The 20522-nt window shown below is 51.5% G+C and overlaps 1 protein-coding gene across 1 annotated transcript; it reads left to right on the top strand.

Moving 5' to 3' along the window:
• The first annotated feature begins 322 nt into the window (after positions 1 to 322).
• OXTR (oxytocin receptor) lies at positions 323 to 17192 on the top strand. The gene is made up of 2 exons (XM_004442201.3): positions 323 to 1244; positions 16813 to 17192. The coding sequence occupies exons 1-2, from the start codon at positions 323 to 325 to the stop codon at positions 17058 to 17060; spliced, it is 1170 nt and encodes a 389-aa protein (XP_004442258.1). The 3' UTR covers positions 17061 to 17192.
• Positions 17193 to 20522: the final 3330 nt, after the last annotated feature.

Genomic DNA, 20522 nt, shown 5'->3' with positions numbered 1-20522 from the left:
AGGCACCGGCGGTCCGGGAGATTCCCGCTCATCTCCAGTGGCCCTGAAGGAGGTATCTCAAACGGGAATTTCTGGGGTGGTGGCTGTGCTCCTAGTCCTAAAGGATTTGGGGTTCCTGGGAAGGGGACAACCGAGCCGCACGTGCGTCGGGAGAGAAACGCGAGGTCTTCTCCGGACCCTCGGGGTTTGTTTCAGGGCCCAACCCCGCTGGTCCGTCCGCGGAGTCGCAGGGAGTGTAACCCGAGGCGCGCGTCCGCCCCGCCCCGCCGCACCACGCCTTAAAGGGCTCGAAGGCCAGGGGCGCAGAGCGGCGGCCACGGTCATGGAGGGCTCGCTTGCGGCCAACTGGAGCGCCGAGGCGGTCAACGGGAGTGCGGCGCCGCCGGGGGCTGAGGGCAACCGCACCGCCGGGCCACCGCAGCGCAACGAGGCCCTGGCGCGCGTGGAGGTGGCCGTGCTGTGCCTCATCCTCTTCCTGGCGCTGAGCGGCAACGCGTGTGTGCTGCTGGCGCTGCGCACCACGCGCCACAAGCACTCGCGCCTCTTTTTCTTCATGAAGCACCTGAGCATCGCCGACTTGGTGGTGGCCGTGTTCCAGGTGCTGCCGCAGCTGCTGTGGGACATCACCTTCCGCTTCTACGGGCCCGACCTGCTGTGCCGCCTGGTCAAGTACCTGCAGGTGGTGGGCATGTTCGCCTCCACCTACCTGCTGCTGCTCATGTCCCTCGACCGCTGCCTGGCCATCTGCCAGCCGCTGCGCGTGCTGAGCCGCCGCGCCGACCGCCTGGCGGTGCTCGCCACGTGGCTGGGCTGCCTGCTGGCCAGCGCGCCGCAGGTGCACATCTTCTCGCTGCGCGAGGTGGCTGACGGCGTCTTTGACTGCTGGGCGGTCTTCATCCAGCCCTGGGGGCCCAAGGCCTACGTCACGTGGATCACGCTCGCCGTCTACATCGTGCCGGTCATCGTGCTCGCCGCCTGTTACGGCCTCATCAGCTTCAAGATCTGGCAGAACTTGCGGCTCAAGACGGCGGCGGCGGCGGCGGCCGAGGGACCCGAGGGCGCGTTGGCGGGCAGCGGGGGGCTCGCGGCGCTGGCACGCGTCAGCAGCGTCAAGCTCATTTCCAAGGCCAAGATCCGCACGGTCAAGATGACGTTCGTCGTCGTGCTGGCCTTCATCGTGTGCTGGACGCCATTCTTCTTTGTGCAGATGTGGAGCGTGTGGGACGCCAATGCGCCCAAGGAAGGTAGTGCGGGCGGGAAATCCCGAGGAGGGAGCGCGGCGGCGGGGGCGGGGAGAGGGGCCTCCGCACGTCCAGGGTCTGGGGGCCTTCTGCGGGAGAAGTGGGTTTTGGAATCCTGCAGGGCTGGGTTTGAGTCGTGGCTCCATCATCCACTGGCTAAGTGGTTTGGGGCGTAACCTCCCTGAGCCTCCAATTCCTCTTTTGTAAAGTGGCAATAATGATAAAAGTACCAGTTCTCACCAGGCAGTAGGGGAATGAAATGAGAAAATGCACGGGAACCCTTTAGCGCAGTCCTTGGGCTACAGGGGGTGTGGTTCCTTATTATGGATAAGGAAACTGAAGTTTAAGTGACTTGAGCTTCCCACGTGGTTAGCGAGTAGTGGAGGTAACTTTCGAACCGGGCCCAAGCCCAGCTCCTTCCGCTCTTAAGTTCACTCTACGTTGAACTTTCATTTTAAGTTCAAATCAGCCTGAACCCACGGGTCCCGGTTTGGATAGGGGCAGCGGGAGGTGGCGGATTCCATTCGTCAAAGCAACAGCTGAGGTGCTGGGCGGGGCGCCAAGAGAGTCCCTGAACCCCTCGCCTGGTGGAGGCGATGAGCCGCCGAGGTAGAGCGGTGAGTACCACAGGGGCGGCGGGCAGGCGCGGGGGCTGGGGACACCCAGGACCCGAGACGTCGCTTCTGCTGCGGCGGGTGGTGGGGGCGGGTAACGGAAGGGAGCCGAGACGCAAACTTTCCGATTTGACCCGGGAGGCTGGGTGATTTCTGTAGGCAGGGAACGAGTGCTCCAGACTGGAGGACTGCGGAGGTCAGGATGGCCATTGTCCGAGTCCGGAGACCAGAAGTGGGTAGAATAGGGTGATCTGTGGGGAGGGAGCTTGCGGGAGCAGAGAGCGCCTTGGGCTCTGGGCACGTGGCCAGCTGGGCGCTGGGAGCTCGAAGCTTCGCCTTCATCGCCCACAATTCCAGCAGCTCGTTCGCAAAGAGCACTAGGGATGCTCCGCGGCGGTGAGTGAGTTACACCTCTTGTTTGCCGGCAAGCCCATGCCCACTGGGACGCGGGTAACTCTATGCTTATAAGAAAAGACCGGGGGGGCCGGCCCCGTGGCTTGGCGGTTGAGTGCGTGCGCTCCGCTGCTGGCGGCCCGGGTTCGGATCCCGGGTGCGCGCCGACGCGCCGCTTCTCCGGCCATGCTGAGGCCGCGTCCCACATACAGCAACTAGAAGGATGTGCAACTATGACATACAACTATCTACTGGGGCTTTGGGGGGAAAATAAATAAATAAAATCTAAAAAAAAAAAAAGAAAAGACCGGGGGTTTGTTTTCCCCTTTCTGCCCTGAGACAGCACAAATCTCCCATTTCTGGATAGAATCGCTGCTGCTCCCAACAGCCTCAAATACTACCATCCTGTGGAGGCTGACATCTCCCTTCATTCAGCTGGATAACTTGGCTTTGCTCTCTTCCTGAAACCACAGACTTGTGGCCTTACCCAGCTCTCCCAATTAGCCTAGTGTTTGCCTTAGTGCCCAGGGCAATTATCATTCAACATTTATTGAGCACCTGTGGTGTGCCAGGCCAGGTGGTGGGGTGAGGATCGATTGCTGTGAAGATTCAGCAAAGCCAGCCTGGCTTCATGGTGCAGCCCCTGGTCACACCTTGCAGAGGGGGTTCAGAGAGGGGAAGGCGCTTGCTCCAGGTCACACAGCAAATCAGAGGCTGACTATAGCTAGAATTTCCTGCCCTTCCTACTTTCCCTCACAGCTATTTTTTCCTGCTCCATCAGGCCACACCCGTTTCCTAGGCAGGATCCATACAGATACTAGACCAGGTATTGAGGCTCCAACACCAGCCCTTGAGGAAGTGAGACCCACACCCCCTTAGAGCAGGTATTGGGGAGACCTGGGATGTAGTCCTCCCTCTGGCCCTTACTAGCTGTGGGACTTTGGGTGAGGGGTCCTCTTCTCCCCCTTGACCCTTAGTGTGTTACTTCTAGAACGAGGACATTTCAGTGTTCAGTTCATTCGTTCAGCAGGTATTCTGACTCCTCTCTCTTTGCTGTCCGTACTCTCTCATTGATTTTTTCTCCCTGGTGATTTTTCTCCCTCTTCCTTTCCCCCACGCCTCTTCATGTGACTTTCTGTTGTCCATCCCCTCACCCGCTCTTCTCTTTCTCACTTTCCCCCTAAAGAACGAAGAACGAGAGCGTATGATCAACCCACATGTCATAATCGCTGAGTAAAGTTTTGATCTTTTCCACACTTTAAAAGTACATCAAACATTCAGTTTTCTGTCTTAAAAACAAGACACAGGAAGAGAGAGAGAGAGAGGGAGCTCCCAGCTAAAGTGGGCCAGAGGCCTTTGGGTACATGTGGATTTCCTGGGGTAAGAGGATTTCCCTGGTGAGACTTCATGGAGAGAGGCTCCTGCTCAGGCTCCGGGAGCGGGGAAAGGACCTCAGGTCCTACATTCCCTTTGCTCCTTTGCTTCTTCCCTCTGGACTCAGAGGAAAGGGTGGGTGTGACCTGAAAACCCAGGTCCTCGCAGTCCCCCTGGGCATTCTGTCCTGAGTGCTCTGAGAAGAGGCAAACGCAGACAGCAGGGGATTTGTGACCCCGCTGCTGCCAGCAGCCCCCACCCCAATGTGTTGCCAGGAGCGGGTGCCCGGTCCATGTGAGAGGCCCATCGAGCACAGAGGACTTGGGCTCTGGCTGCCAGCCTGGCCAAGTCATGCCTCGGCCTCAGGGCTGCAGGGGTCTGAGCGGATGTGGGCGCAGCCAGAACGCACAGCCTGTGCCCACTTGGCATGAATTTGGATAATTGCAAGAAGCAGACTGGGCCATCAGAAACGACAGTGTTTACAGTCACTCTGGAGACATGACTCAGTCTGGAGGCTATGGCAAGTGTTAAGGAAGGAATAAAAGAGAGACACGCTCCAGCTGCTGGAGAGATTTTGATCAGCGAAGTGGAATTAATGCATAGCCCTCACTTTCCTCTCCAAGAGGAAGGGAATTTACACGAGATGCAAAATTGCTAGATCAGGCCCCTTGCTCTGCTCATCTCCTGGGGAGTGGAGCCTGGAAGTTCAGGGAGCCCTTTGGGAACAGCGTGACATTCTTCAGGGAAGCCCAGGGGCAGACAGGCTCAGATGGGGACAGGAGTCGGGCAACCGTGGGGTCTGTTCCTGCCAGTAGCTTCCTCATGGAACCTCGGGGAGAACGAGAAGCTCCTTACCCATGGGCTACAGATCAGGGCTAATGGAAAGGATGGAGAAATCATGCTTGCCTTGGCTGCTGGCCTCGTGGCCCCACTGGACTCCGAGTCCCTGCCTCCCTTAGGGTTCCCTCTCGCTGACGTCCTCTCAAAAGCCAGGTGCTCCTTTTCCATCTCTCTCCTTGACTGACTGCTTTCCCCCACACACCTTCCCTCACACCCAGCGCTGCCTTTATGGGCTTAGAGCTCGCCTTGTTCCAAAATAATTTGAGGTGGGGCACAAAGATTCAGGTCCTGCAGCACGATAAAGTAGATGTAAGGAAACTTGGATGAAGGGGAAAAAAGGATAGGAAAATTACAATATTATAATAACAGTAATAATAATAAGAAAGGCTCTGTGTGCAGAGGTGAGCTGCACATGGGGCTTCCTTTTCAAAAGAGCCAAAGCAAAGAGAAGAACTCTCAATTTCAATATTTCCATTGTTGAGAAGGAAAAACAATGAGTGGAGAAAAAAGGAAGAGGCGCATCATGGTAACTTAATGAGCTGCCCCTTCAAAGCGGCCCTGTGCTGTTGGAGCCTGGTTTGGTGGGATGACTGCAGAAGCAGGGCTGAGACCAGACTCCCATGGCAGGTTGTGAGAAGCCCCGTGCGTATCCTTCAGAATCAAGTTCCACAGCCAGAGACTTGGCACCAACCTTCCCCTGGAACTCAGTGGAATTTGCTAACATCCGTGCTAATCCTGCTCTTTTTGCTGAGGAAGACCAGCTCTGAGCTAACATCTATTGCCGATCCTCCTCCTTTTTTTTCCCCAAAGCCCCAGTAGATAGTTGTGTGTCATAGCTGCACATCCTTCTAGTTGCTGTATGTGGGACGCCGCCTCAGCATGGCCGGAGAAGCAGTGCGTCGGTGCGCGCCCAGGATCTGAACCTGGGCTGCCAGTAGCGGAGCGCGCGCACTTAACCGCTAAGCCACAGGGCCGGCCCAAGGAGAAGCTTTTGAATTAAAAAAAAAAAAATCTCACACTTCCTAGATGAGCCATATTCATCTCCAGAATAGTCTCCTTTTCTCTCAAACTTGCTGATTTCCACGGGAGCAAGAAAATGCCCAGAGAACAGGGCCGGGACCCCCGCTGCAGGGGGACTGCAGAAGGACCAAGGGATCTATCTGGTTGGCCAGCACAGCGGGCAGACACTGTAGAGTCCAAGACGGCGTGCGCACGGCAAGAGCCACACGGCTGGCCTTGTTTGGAGTGGTCTCTGCCCTTTTCTCCTGTGTGTCCTTGAGCAAGCTGTTTCCCTCTCTGCGCCTCACCTGCCTCCTGCGTGTAATGAAGATAGCAAAGCCAACTGGTGGAGTTGTTGTGAGGATGACATGGTGTGACCTGTGGCACCTGGGGGCCACATGACTAATGTCACTCTCCTCCTCCCCTCCCCCCATGCTACTTGTTAAAAGTTCTGTTTGCATTCTTGGGACTGACTTTGAGAATGTTGGCAGTTGTTCCTGAGGGAGGAGATGGATGCTTTTCTCTTGAGGGCTGGGTGGCGGGGGAATAGGGTGGGAGCAGAGCCTGCTGGACAATAGGTGGTGTGTCCAGGGAGGTGGGTGTGTGGAGGGAACCTTGTTCAGGCCAGAGAGGTGGACTGTGAGCCTTGTCACAACAGGGACGCCGCCTGTCCCCTTCACTGTGTGCCCAGGGCCAGGCACCCAACAGGAGCTCAACCAATGCTTGTTGAACAAATATGTGGCTCTAGTGAAGAAATGGGCCCCCCATCACTGGAGGCAAACAAACATCTGTAGGGGGGTTGTACCAGGAGGAAGGTTGAAATACACGAGAGGCCTGGTTTTAAGTGTTTCCTCGTCTGAAAATGAGCTTCCCAGCCCCTCTCTGTTTCTGTGGAGCCACGGCCCCTCCAGTATGGTCTGCCCATCTTGCCTTTACAAGGACGCCATGCCCAAGGTTTGGGCAGGCCAGGCAGCTTGGAGGGGCCTGCTCTTCAGATGCCCCATTGATACGGAGAGCAGTGGGGGCGCGTGGGCAGCAGGAGATTGGACAGACCGTTCTTGGCTATGAAAAGCTCTCAGGCTTGGCCCTTCTGGGTATAAATTGCATTTAGACAGTTAACTACCATACTCTTGTCTGATTAAGCAGTTGGGAGTTCTTTTATGTTCTTGGCTCATGCCGATGTTTTCCCTTTGGGTTTCTGCCCCAAAATGACGTCACTTTTTTTTTCCCTTCCAAAGGTTTAATTAATAACAGCATAAAAAATCTGTTGGATGAGGCTTTGCTACATGCTTTTTCCCATCTGATGGATGTCTGAGTGGGGAGGTGGAGCAGGGAGTGTGGGAGGGCCTTGGGTCTGGAGGAGAACAGGTGGTGGAGCAGGCCTGCCCCTGCACATCCTGCTCCCTGGGGAATCTGGGCTGGGCCTGGGGCCAGGGGCTGGCCTGTCTGTCAGCTGCCCAAGGGGCTGGCCCACCTGATGACCCCACCACCTTGTGCTGGTGACTGTCGGAAGCAAGGGAACCCCACAAGGTCTCTCCCAGGGGCTGGGTCTGGGTGGGGCTGAACTGTGCTCTGCCAGGTCCTGATGTCGGGCCCCCTGCCTGCCAGAGCCCCCGGGAGACACACTGGGAAGTGGTGAGAGTCCCCTTCAGAGACCTGGTCTCCTTGCCATTTGTGTGATTTGGGACATGTCTCTGGGTGGTCTCTGGGCCTCTGTCATTCCCATCTGAGCAGTGGGATAGCACCTCCTGATGGAACATGGCACCCTCTCTGGGCCTCAATTTCCACGAGGTGATGGCTTGGATTGGTTGATAACAGTAGCTACTGCTTGTTGAGGTGCCAGCCGTCTCTCATCCTCACCCAGCACAGCCAGCAAAGGGAGCATTCTCTGAGGCTCAGAGAGGCATGACCTGCTCAAGAGCACCATTGAGTGAGTGATGGAGCTGGGATTCGAAGCCAGGTCATCTCCCACCAGAGACTGCCAGACTGCACTTCCCCCTCCCCAGGTAACCTGCCACTCTCAACATCAGGGATCTCCTGGGCGCTTGTTAAAAAGCTGATTCCTGGCCTCGCCCCAGAGCCCTGCACCTTCTCTGTGGCCCAGACATCCCGACTCCCGGGCTCTCTTTCTCGCAACACCCAGCACGCTCCCAGCTACACGTCGGCTAATGGCACTGCGCCTCAGCACTCTGGGGTCCGTGTCCCTTGACTCTCCCCTGCCCCCACTATCCACTGCTCCACCATCTCAGCTGTCCCACACCTCTCATTGTCAGTACTTCCCCTTTTCATTACCCCCTTCCTGGTTTAGAGCAGAGTTTCTCAACTTCGGCACTGTTCACATTTTGGGCCAGGAAATCTTTGTTTTGAGTGTGGTGTGGGGAGGGGCGGCCGTCCTGTGCACTGTATGATGTTTAGCAGCATGCCTGGCCCCTACCCACTAGATGCCACTAGCAACTCCCCCTTAGCTGTGACCACCAAAAATGTCTCCAGACACTGCCAAATGACCTCTACAGGGCAACGTCGCACCTGGTTGAAAAACACTGGTTTAGACCTGTGGTGTAGACCTGGCCCACATACAACATACAACAAATGAGTGCACCCTCGTCACCTCTGCCCCTGGGCTCAGGCCACTCTGCCTGGTGTACCCCGCCCAGGCCTGAGGACTTGCCACTTCCCATGAGGTCCTTTGGCTTTGCAGCCATGCTGATACTGTTCCCACTGCAGGAGTGCCCACCCAGTCTCTTCTGGGGGACCCATCCTTCAAAGGCCAAGTCCAGTGTATGGGCTTCTCTGTGCACAACCCCAGGGGGTGCCATTCACCTTGTGGTCTGTGAGAATGACGCTGCTGGGAGCTGTGCAGGGTGCAACCTGAACAGCTGGACATGGCAGCCCCATCCAGTGCCCACTTGCCTGAAGCCTTCCCTGTCCCCCCAGCTGGGGCCCTCCTTTCTTCTCTGAACACCAATGCATTCATTCTACAAACAGTTATCTAGTGCCTCCAGAGGATCCTGTCCACACAACCTCTGCTTTGATCTATCAGTCCTCCAGTGAGGAGCGTTTGCAAGGAGCCCGCCTAGTCCCTCGCCCACCTGCCCGCCCTCCTGTGGCAGACAGGTGGCATATGCACAAATGTGGGACAGTCAGGCCGAGGTTGGTCACAGAGTTCTGGGTACACCCACAGACCTCAGGGAGGACACCCCCAGTTTCTGCCAGGTTGGTGTCAGCGTCTTATGTCCCAAGGTGTAGCCAGGTGGAGTGGCCTGGGCAGTTGACTAAACCTGTCTGGCGCTCTGTTTTCTGGGGTTAAGAATGGGGTTTAGGTTGGGGGGGGGAGTGGAGTGTGCCAGGGGCACAGTGCCTACTGTAGAGTAAGTGCTCAATAAATGTTGGCTTTAAAAAGAGAGAGAGGAATGTCAAGACGTGCCAGGGTCCTGGGGTAAGTCGGTGCAGCTGAGGGGTGAGAGCTGTTTTGAGCCAAGGAACAGCATTTTAGGAGGGGGCGCAGTTTCAGGTGAGGAGTGGTGGCAAGCCCGGTGATGGTGGGGACAAGAAAGTTAAGAGGTACAGAGGAATTAGGGCCTCGCCTGGAGGAAGCAGTGGGAGTTGAGGTGGGAGGTCCTAGCTCTGGGTTTTGGAAACCCCAAGGGGACCCTTGCAGGAGGGGTGGGCAGGAGCGGGGTGTAACCAGGCGGTCTCCAGTGTCCCAGCCCTGATTCCTGTGATCCTGATTCCTGGCCACTGAGGGGCAGCCTCTGCCAGGTCTCCGTTGGTGCTCTGCCTGGAGCTGACACTTCCTCCGCATTTGCCAGAAGCTCCAGGACCATGGGCCTCTGCCCTCCATGGCCCACGCCTCACACTGTAATGGTCACCCTTGCTCATTCTGTTTCTCTCTCTGTCTCCACCTGACCTTGATATCTGAGTATGATCTTAATTTTCCTAGAGGGAGTTGCATTTGAGTCCAGTCATCTTGTTAGGAGCCCGTCTCCTGTTGTTAAGCAGGGTAATTATCTCTTTGCCTTATCAATGTGCTAGTGGTGATGGCTGATTTATCAGGACTTCCTGTCCGCTAATTTCATTCATTTCAATTCATTCCCTTACTGAACTCTTCCTATTTTCCAGTCGGTGCTATCAGCCAGGGACAGAGCCACAAATGAGACATAGCCCCCAGCCACAGATTGTCAACATAAATAATGACAAAAGGAAGGGATGATGCTGTGAGATATTTATTTAGTAAGTACTGTGAGTGCCCCAGGAGGTGTTAGTTGATTCTGTCTCCCTGGGGAAAAAATCAGGAGTGTTTCAGAGAGGAAGCAACATTTGAAAAGGGTTTTGAAGGAGGAGGAGGAGCTGGCTATGCAAAGAAGCAGATGCACATTCCATGCGGAGATCTTTGGACAGTTACTTTATTATCTTTCCCCCTATTGGAGGGATACTTCTCAGACTTCAGTGTGCACACAAATAATGTGGGAGGATCTTGTTAAAATGCGGATTCTGATTCAGTAGGTCTGGGTGGGGACCCAAGAGTCTGCATTTTCAACAAGGATCCGAGTGATGCCCATGTGGCTGGCCCATTGACTACACGTTGAGTAGTAAGTCTTTAATATCTTATCTCTTTTACCAAAATGTGCAGTTTGCCTTTGCGCGTATGGCCCAGATTGGCTGCAGAGCCCTGCTGTTCCTCACAGCGTGGAGAAGGGCTGGTCGTTTGCAAAAAGGCCCCAGCTCTTATGCTTCCAGAATGTGGTTATTCCATAGGAGCCCCAAATGGCCCCTGGATTTGAGCAGTGACATGATAGAAGCCCGTTTAAAGCTCTGTAGCCCACAAATTTGGCTCTTAATCCTGACCTTATGATATGTGGGTGATCACATGTCTGATTTTTAGAACAATTCCAACGTTGTAGATTGTGGTCTTTTCAAAGGAAGTGCTCTGTAATACATATTAGTATTCAATCTTTATATAAGTGTACATTCAAAACTCATTAAAAAGAAAAGGCCTTCTGTAGACCGTGACTCCCAAATTCCTACACACCCCTTATAGGAATAAGGGACTTAGGCCCAAATTCCTGATCCCCTGGGGGGAGGCCTCATTGGGGAGGGTTGAGGGTGGGGTGGGGGCTTGAATGATGCGATGTTTTCCAGCGTGAGGGCCTTGTATAACAGTTGATTTGGTTCAGATTCGAGACGTCAGAGGGGCCGTGTGTCTTTGAATTGTGTGTGGAACGCGTTAGTTGTCTCAGGAGCAACGCCGCCCAGGGAGGCCGTGGCCAGCTGCCTGTCAGCTGTTCTGGGCTAATTTGGGCCTGGGGTGACGTTGACAGTGATGGGCGGAGGGAGTGCCGGGAAATCCGAACAGGGGAGTTCTTGGGGCTTGAGTAAAGCAGGCTGGTGGGCGGATGGCACTTGGAGCATACCGTCCTCGTCCTGGAGTGGCCCTTGGCCGCCCACCCCTCCATGAATCACCATGCCGAGTGGAATTGCAGAGTTGTTTCTGTCACATGGGGGTAAAATTGCCCAGCGGGGGACGTTTCCTTTTGGCTTGTGGCCATTTCTGCTCAAGACCCTGCTTAGCATGTAGGAGCCCCCACTGGAAGATCACCCCCAGTCCCCAGCCTTGGGCCCAGCAGCCCCTCCCCCAAATGCTGCAACTCCCCGTTTAACAGAGCATCTGTCTTGTACTTCTCTCTCCCATCCGAGTTCGTAAATCCCTTGGGGACAGGTCCCCAGGGCTGGCTCAGTGGCTGGCACCAAGTAGAGGTGGCATGAAAGGATGCATGAACATCTGATCATCATCTCATCCTCCTCCTCCCCTTCCTCCTCCTCCTCTTCCGAGAAGTGCCCTAAGCTCCAGGCAGGCAGATGCGAGGACCAGTCCCTGGACCAGTGCCCCTGCTTGCCCTCCCTCCTTGGCAAGGACCAGAGAGAGCACTCTGCATGCACTCAGGGCTCCGTCCCAGGGGAAAGGTGATATTTTTATGGGAGGCGAGCGGAAGAGACATGACTAGAAGTAGCTCTCCCAGTGGAGACCCTGAAATCCTGCTCTCTCCCAGGGTTGCGGCCACCTTCCCTTTTGGGTTTTTTACATCACTAGCAGGGTAAGTTTTTCCAAAATGGACTATCTAGGGTTCCTTTGGTGTCACGTAATCCAATCCCAGGGCCCTGGGTTTGATTTTGTTTTTTTAATTTTTGAAGTCATGGAAAAAAGGACAAAGGACAATTTCTTTAATCGACCTGGGATCAGGAGTCCCCAGACCTTGGGCTTTAAACAATTATGCAGTTGATCATATCTCATATCCATTAATAATAATAATACTAATCACTTGAATAAGCACTTTCTCATTCACAAAGACCTTTTACACTATTTTTTTTTTCCAATTTTCTCCAAGTCCTTGTGAGTGTCACCTCCGTTTTACAAGAAAGGATATTAAGGCTCAGACAGTAGCTGTGGCTTAGAGAATGATTAGGTGGGAGGGTGACTCAGACTCCAGAGTTTGGGTCTGAATCCTGTGTTTCTGGCTCCTCCCTCGCACCTCTGAGCCAGGGCCCCCCTGGGTCACATCTGTGGGTGGCTCCTTCGCCTGCCCGCCTGGCCCCAGAGGAGGTGCTGGCTGCAGACCGCCCCTTTCTCTGAGGATGCTGACCTCTGGTCCTCCTTTTCTCCGCACAGACTTCATCATCGCTCTGCTTGGTGGAAAGTGTGGCAGGGGGCCAGTCTCACAGGGAGCTTGGGAGCTGGGATGGGCCTTCAGAGAAGCCTGAATTAAGGCAAGTGAGTGGATCTTTGCACGTTAGCATGGAGCAATCATGGGATGGGGGGCTACCCTGGGACAGGGTGTTACTCTCTGGCCAAAGGCAATGCCCTCAGAGGAACGCAGCTGTGAACCTTCGCAGCCAGCTCTCTGGCCGCTGGGGGACAAGAACCTGGGTCCTGGGCCTGGGCGTGGGCCCCACAGCATCCACTGCAAACCTGCTGGACCCAGCTTGAGGCAGCGCCACCCTAATTCACCTTTTCATCCAGTGCCTGATGGGTGGCTACCCAGTGGGTGGCTGTGTTTTGAAAGCAGACCATCGATGGACAGGGTAAGGATTTCAGTGTAGAGAGCACAGGAGGGTGGCATGGCCCTAGAACTTTGAGCCAGAATGCAGGGGAGCAGAGAGGAGAGAGGATGGTTTACAGCGTAGAGACAGCAGCTTCTCCCACGTGGCATGTCCAGGCTCGGGTGTGAGCTAAAATGAGATCTCAGCCCTGAAATCCGCAGGGCAAGATCAGATATCCCCAGCACCCAAGGAAGATGGAATAAGACGAGAACCTTCCTATCCAATGCTAGTTCCTTGTTTCAGCACACCTTGACTTTGTGGAACCCAGGCATCCCCCTTGCCCCAAAGATGGGCCATCCTTTCAGTGTCTTTAAATCCATCAGAAAACGACAAGCTAGCAGAGAAGGCAGCTCAGTTCTGAAGGCTACCCTGGTGGTGGGGCCTTTTGAGCCAGCATGAGAATCTACGTAGAAGCTAGTCCTCTTGGCCATGCAGTCTGGCCCAAGAGCCATACTGGACAGACACCACCATATGGTGGCGCAGCTTCCAGAAGCTCGGCCAGTGGGTCCTGTGTCCTGTGCCCCCACTCTGGGCTGCATCAGATTCCAAGACACAGCCCAGCCCAGGGAGCAGCCTCTCTCCATTGTTTCACACGTGTTGATGCTAACTCTGTTATTGATGAGACGAATAACATTTATTGAGCATGTACACATCATTGTAGTAAAAACAATTCAGCTACGCTTGATTAAACATTTACTGTAATTGAGTGCCGGGAATCGTGGTGAGCACTTGGCGTCAGGAAGTTCCTCTCTGACTCTGTCCCTCGTGGTGTGATTGCCCAGCTGGTCTGTGTCTTTGCTTTGGGACTGAGACGATTCGCTAACTGGAACCAACCTGACACATATGAAGGCTGACCTAGTTTTAAATGGAATCAGACTTTACAACTTTCAGGTAGGAACACAGGGTGACTTGCTGGGTGTCCTTGGGGAAGTCTCTTCCCTTCTCTGATCTTCACTTTCTTCATCTATAAAATGGAGAAGAGGCTGCTTTGAAAACTGTACTGTTCTGTGTAAGCTTGAGTGGTGATTCCTGTGGTCGACATTGCTACATTGTCATGTGCTCCCTTGGAAGCATCTGCTACATTGTCATGTGTTCCCTTGGAAGCATCATCGTGAAATGCAGGGACAATGTTTTCCATGCTTTATTCTGTTCCCGTTCTTCTGCAATCCTACGAAGCTTTTCTAGCCACCAGAAAGGGCGATGTGGTGGCCTGAGCAAGAGCCACTTAGCGCAAGGAGCAGGTGAGCTGCAGTCACTCGTCTGCTCAGAAACCATCAATGGCTCCCCATGGCCTACAGATTAAAGTTAGACTCAGCCTGGATTCAAGCTCCCCCTCAGGCCAGCTCTTTCCAGTCTCTTCTCCCATGAAACTGGCCTCCCGCAACTCTGGAAGGCCCTGGATGCTCTTGTGCATTCTCACTTATGTGCCTCTATTCCTGCTGCTTCTTTCCTTTGAAACGCCCTCCATAGCCCATTTTTTATTCCCAAATAGCTCTCCTCCCTGCTGATGGCTTGAAATTCCACCACCGGGGACTCATGTCTTTGAATGATTAGGATATTTCCTATTTTAAAAACGTCCAAGTCTGCCCTTAGCATTTGGCAACTTGACAGGAGCAGGTTCAGCTTAGAGAGAGTCATCCATCCCCTAGGAGCCAGGATGGTCATTTGTGTCTGCAGCCACCAGGCGGGGTAGGGGTGCTGGCCGAGGTCCAAACTCCTCTCACCCAGGCTGGCCACTTGGAGGTAGAAAAACTCGTGTGGCTGCTCGGGAATTTGTTAATGGTTTACTTTTTGTTGTTGATGTTGTAGGGTTTTTTTTTTGTTTTTTTTAAAAAATAGGATAATAAGTTAAAAGACCCAAGTGTAAAGAGTGAGGCAAGTAGCATAACTGACCAGCTAAGATTATGCCATATAACTCTGTACAGCCGGGTGAAATGTGGTGTCTTTCCGTCTGAGCGTGAACTGCATTCCTGATTCTTCCTTCTTCCCCAGTTCATAGGTTTATACACCTACAGTTTTCCCTTTGTGTCTGCTAGTTTACTTCTCGATGCCTTTTTTTATTTTGACTTTTATATGATTTTGCCTCTTTCATTTTATATGTTTAATTATGATGTTGAAGATGTTCTATTTTTAATCTTTGTATTTCACCCGAGTTTCTAAACTTAAATTCATCTTCTTCTTACCCAGCCAAATCAAAGCAAGTATTTATTTTCATTCTCTTTTATAGAAAGTGAGGAATTCAGTGGCATTGGCTTTTGTTCCCTTCACTTTTCCTCTTTTCTATTCTTCACTATTTTAGTCTAAGAATTAGATTCCCCTCCTTTGCTTTCTAAACATTCTCTTTTGCAAGATTTTTGTTTTTTTGTCTGTTGTAGCGTGCTTCAGTTCCAACAGGTGCACCGAGTAATTAGAGCAGTGGTTTGCAGACTTGGGTGTGCGTCAGAATCCCCTGGAGGGCTTGTTACAACAAATTGCTGAGCCTCACCCCCAGGAGTCTGATTCAGTAGTTCTGGGGTGGGGCCTAAGAACTGGCAAGTTCCCAGGTGTTCCAGGGACCCCACTTTGAGAACCACTGAATCATCTCGCAAACAACCTCTCTCCTCCCTTTGGTGTGTGGAGACTTCGTTGACAAACGTCTCTGTGCTCTGACCTGGTGGCGTCTGGATCTTGCAGCTCCGGTGGCCCCATGAGAAATCCTGTCCTGAATTTAGCTCTTGAGTTCTGGAGTTGTTTTTTGAAAACTTTTCACTGAAAAGACCGAAAACTAGTGGATTTTCCAAGGCTTCTTGCAGTTGCCTTCACTCAGAAGGATATGGCTGGGACCAGAATTCTTGGGTGCAGTGTTTGCCTTGCGGGTATCTCGAGGGGCAGCCTGTCCTGCTCTATGGGTGGGAGATGTGTACGGTTTATCAGATTTAAGTCCATGGAAAGAAACCTAGATTTTCCCTCCCCTCTACTTGGAAGTACTTAGGAATTTTTCTTCCTCCTTGAAGCTTAAATTTGTGACAAGCAATGTCTTAAATTTGATTTCTGATCATTAATTCTGCTTGAAACTCAATGAATCCTCAGTATAATAGCTTCTACACAGTGCTCATATAACTTCGGTGTCACCATTTTTCCTGTAGGTCTTTTTTTTTTTTTTTGAGGAAGATTAGCCCTTAGCTAACATTTGTTGCCAGTCCTCCTCTTTTTTTTTCTTGCTGAGGAATATTGGCCCTGGGCTAACATCCATGCCCATCTTCCTCTACTTTATATGTGGGACGCCTGCCACAGCATGGCTTGATAAGCGGTGTGAGGGTCCTTGCCTGGGATCCAAACCTGTGAACCCTGGGCCACCAAAGCAGAGCGCATGAACTTAACCGCTACGCCACTGGGCCGGCCCCTCCTGTAGGTCTTATTGTTGAGCTGAAGCCATGCTCTCAGGGCATCTTCACACGTTCTCACCTGGGAAGACAGCAGACACTCTCTTGCCACCAAGACTTTGCCTGGGCCATTCCTTCTGCCTGCACATCCTTCTTCCCTCTCTGCCTGGAAAACTCATAAGCATCCTTCAGGTATCAGCTCCAATGCTGGTTTCCATAGGGCTGGCCACGATTTGCTCTCAGAGCTGCGCCCGCCTCGGTGTGCCCACCTGACCCACATCATGCCCACCTCGTTTTATCTTTGTGTCCCAATGCCTCGCCTGGTGCCTGGCACATGGTTGTGACAGCAGCCACCATGTACAGGGCACTTCCTGTGTACCAGGCACTCTTTAGTCCTTGAGGCATTCCGGCGAGGTTTGGGTGCTCTTGTCATCCCCGTTAAAGATTAGGAAACAGCAGTTTCTTGGGGAGTTCAAGTCATTTGTCGCTGGTGGGGTTGGAATACAGACTAGTCTGGCAGCTTTTGGACTCTGCACTCTTCTACACTCTGAGTAGTAGGCACTGGATACTTGCTGGGTGAGTGATGAATGAACAGGTGGCCGTGACGAGTACAGGTCCTGCTGATGGAGGCACGCAGTGGGTGAGCTTGTGATGAGAGAAAGGACAGGGAGCACTCCAGGGCCGGGCTGAGCCTAGGAAGGCTCGGGGGGCAGGCTGAGCACATGGCCAGAGCTAGGCTGTGGAAGGAAGACTGACTTTGTGTCTTTAGTACTACGTCCTGTGGCCCTGTGCCTGGTGCCCAGAGAAGGCTGGTCTCAGGAAGGGCTGGTTAATGCTCCAGTAGTGATGCCGTCTCCGTCTCCTCCTTTCTCCCCGCCCCCGCCCTGCCTTCAGCCTCGCCGTTCATCATAGCCATGCTCCTGGCCAGCCTCAACAGCTGCTGCAACCCCTGGATCTACATGCTCTTCACGGGCCACCTCTTCAACGAACTCATGCAGCGCTTCCTCTGCTGCTCCTCGGGCTACCTGAGGGGCAGCCGGCCGGTGGAGACAAGCGTCAGCAAAAAGAGCAACTCGTCCACGTTTGTCCTGAGCCAGCACGGCTCCAGCCAGAGGAGCTGCTCGCAGCCATCCACCGTGTGACCGGGCTGGGTCAGGACTGCCTCCCTTGGCTTGGATCGTGCTGACATAGAAAGTCCACCCTTGGTGGCCATGTACGTATGTGTGTAAGGTACCTTTGAGTTTGTACCCCTGCACACCTGGGGGTAGCTTGAGTGGGGTGGGGGATTCTGATCTGGGGTGGGGCAGTGGTCTCCATGGTGGGAGATGATAGGATGACTCAGCCATCAGACCACCCCTGGATCTCCCCTGGGCTCCCACAGGCACTTCTGCTACCCTGACCCCACTGCTGCCCCGGGTGGGTGGATGGGTGGTCTTTTTTTTCTTTCCTGGTCTTGTAATTTCACTCCAGTACCTTTTTACTCCTTTACGCTGGGATCTTGTGAAAGGTGGTAAGTGTAGGATTGGTGACCAGTTGGGTGCAGAAGCCTAGTGCATTGAGCTCCGAGTAAGGAGTGGGAATGGGACCTCAGATGCGGAGGGTGGTGCTAATATCCTCCTGACCTCAGAGTGCTTTTGTCTTTGAGTGGACCGACCCTGGGTGACAGCTTGTCAGAAGGTGGTCCAAGGAGCAGAGGACTCCCTATTAGACCCTTTGGCACAAGCAGCCGATTAAAACTTGGGTTAAAAATGTTTAAGAAGCTAATATTTAAGAAGCAACTGGGGGAAAAAATAAAAGGCATCCAAAGTGGAAAAGAAGAAGTAAAACTCTTTGCAAATGACATGATTTTGTATATAGAAAATTCTAGGGAATTCATGCACACACACAAACCCATTAGAACTAATAAATGAATTCAGCAAGGTTGCAGAGTACAAGCTCAATATACAAAAATCAATTATATTTCTTTATACTATCATGAACAATATGAAAATGAAATTAGGAAATAGTTCCATTTAGAATAGTTTCAGAAAGAATAAAATAGGGGGCCGGCCCAGTGGCGCAAGTGGTTAAGTGCACGCTGCAGTGGCCCGGGGTTCGCCGGTTCAGATCCCGGCGCGCACTGACACACTGCTTGTCAGGCCATGCTGTGGCTGCGTCCCATATAAAGTAGAGGAAGGTGGGCATGGATGTTAGCCCAGGGCCAGTCTTCCTCAGCAAAAAAAAAAAGAGGAGCATTGGCAGATGTTAGCTCAGGACCGATCTTCCTCACAAAAAAAAAAGAATAAAATAGGAACAAATTTACTGAAAGAAGTGCAAGACTTACACCCTGAAAACTACAAAATATCATTGAAAGAAATTGAAGAAGACTTAAACAAATGGAAAGACATCCTGTGCTTACGGATCAGAGACTTAAATGTTTTTAAGATGACAGTACTATCCAAATTGGTCTATAGATTCAATGCAATCCTATCAAAATCCTAGCTGGCTTCTTTGCACAAATTGATAAGCTGATCCTAAAATTCATATGGAAATGCCAGGGACCCAGAATAGCCCCATAAACCTTGAAAAAGGAGAACAAAGTTGGTGGATTCACACTTCCCAATTTCGAAACTTACTACAAAGCTACAGTAATCAAGAGTGTGGTACTGGCATAAGGATAGACATACAGACCAATGGAATAGAATAGAGAGTACAGATATACACCCTTACATTTATGGCCAGTTGCTTTTTGACAAGTGTGACAAGATAATTCAGTAGAGGAGAATACTCTTTTCAACTTGTGGTGCTGGGACAACTGAATTTCCACTTGCAAAAGAATGAAGTTGGAGCCCTACCTCACACTATATACAAAAATTAACTCAAAATGCATCAAAGACCTAAACATAAGCACTATAAAACTCTTAGAAGAAAACATAGGCGTAAATCTTCATGACCTTGGATTAGGCAAAGGTTTCTTAGGTATGACACCCAAAAGCATAAGCAAAGGAAAAATAGATAAATTAGACCCCGTCAAAACTGAAAACTTTTGTCCTTCAAAGGATACTATCAAGAGAGTGAAAAGACCAACTCACAGAATGGAAGAAAATATTTGTAAATCATATACTTGTATCCAGAATATATCAAGAACTCTTACAACTTAACAATAAAAAGACAAGCCAATTTTAAAAATGGGCAAAATATTCCTTTGAATATCAAGACAATTTTATGTCTTCTCCAAAGAAGGTATACAAATGGCCAATAAGCCCGTGAAAAGATGCTCAACATTATTATTCATTAGGGAAATGCAAATCAAAACCACAGTGAAATACAACGTCACACCCACTAAGATGGCTATAATCAAAAAGATGGGCAATAACAGGTGTTGGCACAGATGTAGAGAAATTGGAACTCTCATACATTGCTTGTGGGAATATAAAATGGTGCAGCCACTTTGGAAAATAGTTTGGCAGTTCCTCAAAAAGTTAAACATAGAATTACCATATGAGCCAGAAATGCCACTCTTAAGTATTTACACAAGAGACATGAAAGTGTACATACACACAAAAACTCGTACATAAATGTTCATAGCACCGTAATTTACAATAGCCAAAAAATGTAAATAACCCAAATATCTGTCAACTGAGGCCTGAATAAACAAAATGTGGTATATCTATACAGTGGCACGTTATCCAGCTATGAAAAGAATTGAAGAACTGATTCATGCTACAACATGGATGAAACTTGAAAACATCACACTAAGGGAAAGAAGCCCTTGCAAAAAGCCACGTAGTGTGTGATTCTATTCATACAAAATGTCCAGAGTAGGCAGATCTATAGAGACACATTATAGAATAGTGGTTTCCAGGGGCAGGAGGCTGGAGTGAATGTGGAGTGACTGCTAATAGATGCAGTGTTGCTTTTTCTTTGGGGTGATGAAAATTTTTCTGGAATAAGTGATGATGGTGCATGATTTTGAGAATATGCTAAACACCACTGAATTGAACACTTTAAAAAATAAAAAATAAACAAAAAATGTTTACCAGCTGAATTCAGAGGCAGCCAGCTTGAAGGATGAATTCCTCGGAACCTCTTACCTCCCAGAGCTTTGTCTCTCTGTGTGACTCACCATTTTGGAGGAATCCCGTGGTTTTCTTACTCAGTTTTTCTGCAAGAGATGGTGTTTCCAGTTTGGCCAGAAATACCAGCAGTGCTCATACACCCATCCTGCTCTAGTAAAGGTGCAGTGATGCCTTGTGGCTGCAGACTGTTGTGTTTTATTTAGAAGAGCAATTCACCAAGGCTCTCAGAGGTTGTGCTTACCTGGTAAACATGTTCTCAGATGTCCTCTCAACCTGGAGGTAGGATGTGACCATGTCCAAGAAATACCTTTAGTCGTTAAATATGGGACATTATGCATCGGAGGTTTTCTGACTGGGACTGGCCAGCTCATGGGCACTCTGGGGCTCTTTTTTATTTCCACACATATTTTTGAACTCACTGTGATGCAGCAAGAGCACTTCCCAAAAGCCACAGATCCACTGTCTCTATACACACTTTCCTCTTCTCCCTGCATTATACATACACGCACGCGCGCACACACACACACACGCACGCACACACACAGT

This window comes from Ceratotherium simum, chromosome 5 (assembly GCF_057802395.1).
Source record: "Ceratotherium simum simum isolate JZ-2026a chromosome 5, ASM5780239v1, whole genome shotgun sequence".
Lineage (NCBI taxonomy): Eukaryota > Metazoa > Chordata > Mammalia > Perissodactyla > Rhinocerotidae > Ceratotherium > Ceratotherium simum.
The sequence above is the reverse complement of the archived record's forward strand: the minus strand, read 5'-3'. Positions and strand labels throughout refer to the sequence as shown.

Bases quoted from the DNA above. Each gene is read 5' to 3' on its own strand.
- OXTR (XM_004442201.3), top strand. From the start codon at position 323: ATGGAGGGCTCGCTTGCGGCCAACTGGAGCGCCGAGGCGGTCAACGGG. The intron at 1,245-16,812 runs GTAGTGCGGGCG...CCCTGCCTTCAG, and splicing joins CGCCAATGCGCCCAAGGAAG to CCTCGCCGTTCATCATAGCC.